The sequence below is a fragment of the Vicia villosa genome, linkage group LG3, assembly GCF_029867415.1.
Source record: "Vicia villosa cultivar HV-30 ecotype Madison, WI linkage group LG3, Vvil1.0, whole genome shotgun sequence".
NCBI lineage: Eukaryota > Viridiplantae > Streptophyta > Magnoliopsida > Fabales > Fabaceae > Vicia > Vicia villosa.
The window spans coordinates 3823113-3829255 of record NC_081182.1 but is presented as its reverse complement, the minus strand read 5'-3'; the positions used below and the strand labels follow the sequence as shown (position 1 = coordinate 3829255).

The following is a 6143-nucleotide window of genomic DNA, read 5'->3' as shown; positions in this document are numbered from 1 at the left end:
ATGTGATTAACTTTGTTTTTGAAATTATAATCGATATCATCTCTTTATTTTGATGCTCTATTAAATTTGATATGTTTATAATTTGATTTATCGCTATTTGTAATTTGCGTGTAATTCTATAATTTCGTTTATTTGATTAGATTTGTACCTTGAACTACCCTTACATTTAATAAACGAGTCTTGGACCCATAACACTGTGTTTTTTTTAGCCTGAACAAATTAACCAAGGTCAATATGTTAAGTGTATCTTGAATCACAACTAATAAAGCTTAGAAAAGGGTTTTCTTGAAGCTTAACTCAAATCAAGCATACTACTGTCTCAAATCAAATATCAAGTTGAAATTGAAATTTTACCACTGATTTTTTATTCAAATCAAGGATGTTTGTGATTCGAATCGCAATACACCTTGAGTCGAATAATAGGAAATTTGCTTTGAATCACGAGATTCAAATATTTTTTAAAATAATTATATGATTTTAATCATGTTTTTGCTTGACTTGAATCATGAATACAAATCATGATTGAACCAAAATAGAAACCCCCTCCTTTTATTACATTGATTTAAGTCATTCTTTTTAATGATTCAAATCATATCCTGATAATTTGACTCGAATCATTTGTTATTTTCTTTACTTTTTTTTGCGCCTAACCTCTAGCACATATAAATATTTTTAATGTCTTTTTTAAGAAGTTGTTGATTGATGTTAATTGACAATGAGAGGATGTCTAAATGAAAAAGAAGTCTCATAATGAGCTTCTTCCAAAGAGAGATCTAGTGAAATCAAACCCATAATTTCATGAAGTTTAAGAAAAAACTTTGAGAATTTTTCCTTTCACACTCTTCCCTCATGATTCAACCTTGTGAAAAACTTCCTAAAATATAAATTATATTGTGTTAGATTCCTTAGATAACCTTCATCATCTTCAACCTTGAACTAAGAAACTATTGTTGTGGTGTTCAACTCTAATGATTGAGTTTGAGTGATAAATCCAAGGCACATTAGGAAAGTTAATGTTATTTTTGAAGTTTTGTTGTATGTATTAGGAAAAAGAATTGCCTTTTATCTATGGTATCTAGTTTTGGACATCCAGTAAGACTGTAGGAGAAGACTTTCTCTATACTCCATGAAAAATTTGGATGGGACTAAGTAAAGGTTGCTAATAACAAATTTGGGAGTTTTCACATCTTTCTTGTGTGGAACAAACACTCTGACAAGGATCCTGTAGAGTTGAGTAAAGGTCGTTGCAGAATGGAGGCTTGGAGTAAGATTTTTGTGGTTGTTGCTCAACTGGTGCAATAAGAGGTTCTGGTGGTTCTTGCAGCATTCTTTATCTATGACCAATACATTAATGGGACAAAAAAGAATTATCCAGCTTTAACATATGACAAATATGACAGTTGTTAGGAATGTCAATATCAAATTGTCGACAAAATCTCATGATCAAACCTGGAAAGCCAAAGGCATGTCTTTTTTGGATTTATGAATAGCGGTTCAAGAGATTGGCCCCTATCTTAAGGGGTGATATGGTGTGGTTGTAGTGGGTATCTCTTGCTCTGTTCTTAATGGACTGGTGGTATGAGCTCTATCTTGGTCCTCAGCTAGGGAGAATAATAAGGAGAATATTTAGATATAATTCTTTAGGTGTGATTTGTACTATTTTTCAATAAAAATATAACAATTATATAATTTTCTCTTACTTATATGCAATTTTCTTCTATTTTCACTCCTTTGTTATTATTTCAATGACAAATAGCATAAATCACACATAAAAAATTGTAGGTAAATTTTCTCCTCATAATAATTCTCTCTATCTCATAAGAATATCTTATTTAAGTTATAAACTATTCTTCATAAAATAATTAAAATAAATTGATTTAAATAACAAAATATACAAATATTGAAAAAATAATTATTTTTGGACCAAGAAAAATTGCAGTAGATAGTTTCTACGAGACAGAGTAACAAATAGTGAGATCCTCCTTATTACCAGAAGATAACAGAAGCACATTGAGCTTGTGGTTCTGTGTCTTCTCGTCGGAGACAATGGAAGCCACCGAAACCTCTCGAAACTCCCACAATCCGTCGCGCAAGGTTGTTGACATAGCTGCCGGTGAATCACACACTCTCCTTCTTTCCGGTAATCCCATTCAATATAGGAAAACTAGAAATTGAATTCTCGTACTGTGTAATTGCAAAGTATATGTCTCTATTGTGATTGATTGAGTGTTCAATTTTGTGGTGTTTTTGTAGGAGATGGCAGTGTTTACTCTTGGGGTAGAGGAATGTTTGGACGGCTTGGACTTGGTTCTCAAAATGATGAACTTTTTCCGGTGAAAATAAAGTTTGAAAACCCTAGTGGAAGTAGTGATTGTGTCAAAATAGTGGGAATTGCTGCTGGTGCTTATCATAGTCTTGCTCTTGCAGGTTCTGACCACACTTCATACATTTCAATTTGCCTTTTCTCTCTCCCTTTCTATAGTTATTATTTTTCGCATTTGTATATTATGCACTCCAAATATAGTTTATGATAGAACATTATACCGTTGTTTAGTCCATGTAGCCAACCATACTTAGTGGGATACGACTTTTTTTTTGGTAAAGTAGCCTAGTGGTTGGAATTCACCTTTTTAAAGGTGAACAATTGGGATGTTGCAGGTTCAAACCCGCGCCTCTGCATTTGATGTCCCTACACAGCTACCAACTGAGTTGGCTTAACAGGACTAGTGGGATAAGTCTTTGTTGTTTTTGTATGGACAGACTCCAGCATGTTATTGGCTAATTTGGTTCTATTCCGACATGCATGTAATGATACTTTTGGCGTGGTAATGATGGTGAAAATAAGCAAAAGGGGATGATAATGTTATGAAACTATTAAATAAAATTCTACAATTGATCAATTACATTGCAGCACAAGTGCAATGAAGTGAATGAAGATATATGTACAATTGTTTTACTAATGTTTCTTGGTGGTCACTGGTCTTGGAGCAAGACATTGATAAACAGGGGGAGAGATTTGAATATCATTTTCCCTTGATGGGAACCCAAGGAAAAATGGTGTAGTTATTGATAACTGTATTTATTAACCTCATTATGATCAACATACTGGTTTGGTTTGTTTATCCGGTAACCCTGTCTAATACTTTAATCTATTTTTGTATTAACAGAAGATGGATCTGTTTGGTGCTGGGGTTACAACATCTGTATCCTTAATACACATGTAGTCCCTTGATTGAGTTCAATTACAGATTGTTTGCACTTCTATAAATATGTTGATCTTATATTATATATGCTAATATCTGCATCCTTGACTACTTTATGGATGGTCAACTTGGTATCAGTGGTGAGGACTCGCATGATTCCCAGGTTCCTTGCTTACTTAGTAGATTTCTTGAGTTGCAACCGCCTGATTCTTCAACAGGTCTATCTGAAGCCGAAGACAGAGCATCATTAAAGGTATAACATGCATTGCGCTAGTTTTGTGTTAAAACATAAGCCAAGGTGACAGCATCATTAAGGCATTTTCATCTGTTCAACTTTCTCAGATGTGTACTGTCAAAGCAGGAGGAATGATGTCTCTGGCTATTGATAACCGCGGGACCCTGTGGATATGGGGAAACATCCCAGAAGAAAACAAAGATGGTGGGTTATCTCTTGTAAGCCGTTTCATTCCAAGACCAGTCTGGGATTTTCATGGTCGAGCTGTTGTCAAGGTTTCATGTGGAAACGAGCATGTTGTAGCACTGGTTAGTGCTACTACAGAATCAAACAAGGATGAAGAACTACTGTGCTACTCTTGGGGTTATAACAGCCACGGCCAATTAGGTTTGGGGGATACGCAGAGCAGGCTGCGTCCCGAAGTTATAAAAATATTCGACGAGGATTCTCCTTCGACAATTTACGAGGTAGCATGTGGTGCCTTTCACACGGCTTTGCTAACTCACAAAAAGGAACGTGGCAACGCATTAGAAAGCATGTGTTGGACCTTTGGCCTTGGCGAAAACGGTCAACTTGGGCATGGAACAACGCAAAGCGCTTTATTTCCTACACCCGTTAAAGTGTTGCCGCAAAATGCATACTTTATTTCTGTCGACTGTGGCTTGTTTCATACAAGTGTTGTCTCCTCAACTGGGGGTGTGTGGTCTTGGGGAATGGAGAAGGGTCTTGGCTTATGTCCTGATGCCAGTCGCGGTCAAACAGTTTCTGGTGATGCCCTCTCCCCCCTTCTCATCTCATGCGAGCCACATCAACCTATTTTTCCAGATCCAGTTAAAGTCGTGTGTGGAGCTGCACACACTGTTTTTGTTGTGCAGAAGGGCCATAAGGTGTGGTCTTGGGGTAGGGGAAGGAGTGGTGTTCTTGGAAATGGTAAGGAAATCGATAGTTACACTCCCACTATTGTTTTGTGGCCTCCAACGACAGAGGATCTCAATGACAAGGATTCGAAGAGCTCGGATGAGCAAGATAAGGCCGCAGAAAAGAAACCCGAAGTAATAACAGAGAGAGATGAGAAACTATCCTCAGCATTGAATGAGGTGAAGCTGCTTCAAACAAAGCTATCTACAATGGAAAAATATGCTAGTATACTTCATGGCTCTATTTTTGGAAAACCTTTTGATGAAAACGATATTCCCACTTCGATGCGGGATTCGGGTTCAATGAATATTGCAAAAGAATGGGATGACATGTTAGAGGCAGCAGATGATAGGAAGCTAGCTAGGATGGAAATGTTTTACCGTGACATGCTAGCCGACGTGAAAGATAAGTTAATGAAGAGAAAGATCAAAGAAATTATAAAGGAGTGTCTCCAATCTTCAAAGGTAAGTAATAATTAGTATCTACAGAAACAAAAAAACTCATTCCAAACTTAAGAATTCTCATATACAGCAGCAAAGTTATTTCATCACTTGATTAATCTTTCCTTGAGTACTAAGTATTACACAATTGTGACTTCAAATTATTAGATTTTTTTTGCTTCTTGCATTACTGTCATTTTTTCAAAAATAAAAATAGGTAAGTTCCTCTTAGATAATAAGAAAAGATCGATAATATCTTAATATTGTAGTTAGCTATGCCAAATTCCAGGAGGATTAGTAACTATATTTCTTTTCTTTTTTTTTTGACCAAGCTATATTTCTAAATTATTGTCAGAAGTTGTTTCTGTATTTGGTAAAAATTAGGAGTTTAGATCTGTAAAATAAAGGAGTTTAGAATTAACATAAACAAGGATTTGTTTTTTCATCTGTATCATAATAATGATAATAATAGTTCAGAATTTCAATACTCATTTCTTTTACCTTAAAGCTTTTTGACTACATAAAATCATTATTATAGACAAACTCCCTTATGTGGGAAAGAATACGAGCAAATTCTTTATCAGTTCCTTTTTTTTTTCTCCTTTATTTGTCTTGGTCGATAAGGTTGTTATTGCCTTTTTTTTTTTTTGGCGGATAAAAAACTATGAAAAAAAATTTGAAAATGATCTTGAATATAGATTCATTGTTTGTACTAGTATCTTATGTGGTTTAATACATTTTTTCAATTGTCTCTAAAAAAATGTGGATGAAAACATCCCTAACTGGGTCAGTGTATTTGTTTATGTGATGACAACAAATAATTTTGAGTTGATTACGTAAAATAAATTATGATTAAAAATGAGTTGATGTAAAATAATGATTTATATTTTGATATATTTAAAAGTTAGTTGAACAATAAATTCTAGAATAAAAATTATGTTTAAATTCTGACTCTAAATTAAAATTAATTTTGAGAATAAAATTAATTTTATTCTGATCAATTAAAAATGTCAAAATTAATATTATACATTGAGAATTAATTATGGATGCGTGAAATCAAATATATATATATATATATATATATATATATATATATATATATATATATATATATATATATATATATATATATATATATATATATATATATATATATATATATATATATATATATATATATATACTGAATTAAATTTTTTATTAAATTTTCAAAACCAAAATCAAATTACATACATAAATTTAGATTATTTTTTTTCAATACAAAATTCATTTTGTTTGTAGATTCTAACTCAACCGACATGTTAAATTAGATGTTGTTATTAGAGTTCGATAAATTGGATGTTATTA

At 33.2% G+C, this 6143-nt stretch overlaps 1 protein-coding gene across 1 annotated transcript; it reads left to right on the top strand.

The window, feature by feature from the left end:
• The first annotated feature begins 1933 nt into the window (after nt 1-1933).
• Nucleotides 1934-4906, top strand: LOC131660082 (ultraviolet-B receptor UVR8-like). Its single transcript, XM_058929212.1, has 5 exons — nt 1934-2140; nt 2254-2427; nt 3168-3203; nt 3323-3456; nt 3546-4906. The coding sequence occupies exons 1-5, from the start codon at nt 2047-2049 to the stop codon at nt 4833-4835; spliced, it is 1728 nt and encodes a 575-aa protein (XP_058785195.1). The 5' UTR covers nt 1934-2046; the 3' UTR covers nt 4836-4906.
• The last annotated feature ends 1237 nt before the right edge of the window (nt 4907-6143 follow it).

Coding starts and splice junctions, on each gene's coding strand:
- LOC131660082 (XM_058929212.1), top strand. CDS start 2,047: ATGGAAGCCACCGAAACCTCTCGAAACTCCCACAATCCGTCGCGCAAG. Junction 2,428..3,167: donor TCATAGTCTTGCTCTTGCAG/GTTCTGACCACA, acceptor TTGTATTAACAG/AAGATGGATCTGTTTGGTGC. Junction 3,204..3,322: donor GTGCTGGGGTTACAACATCT/GTATCCTTAATA, acceptor ACTACTTTATGG/ATGGTCAACTTGGTATCAGT.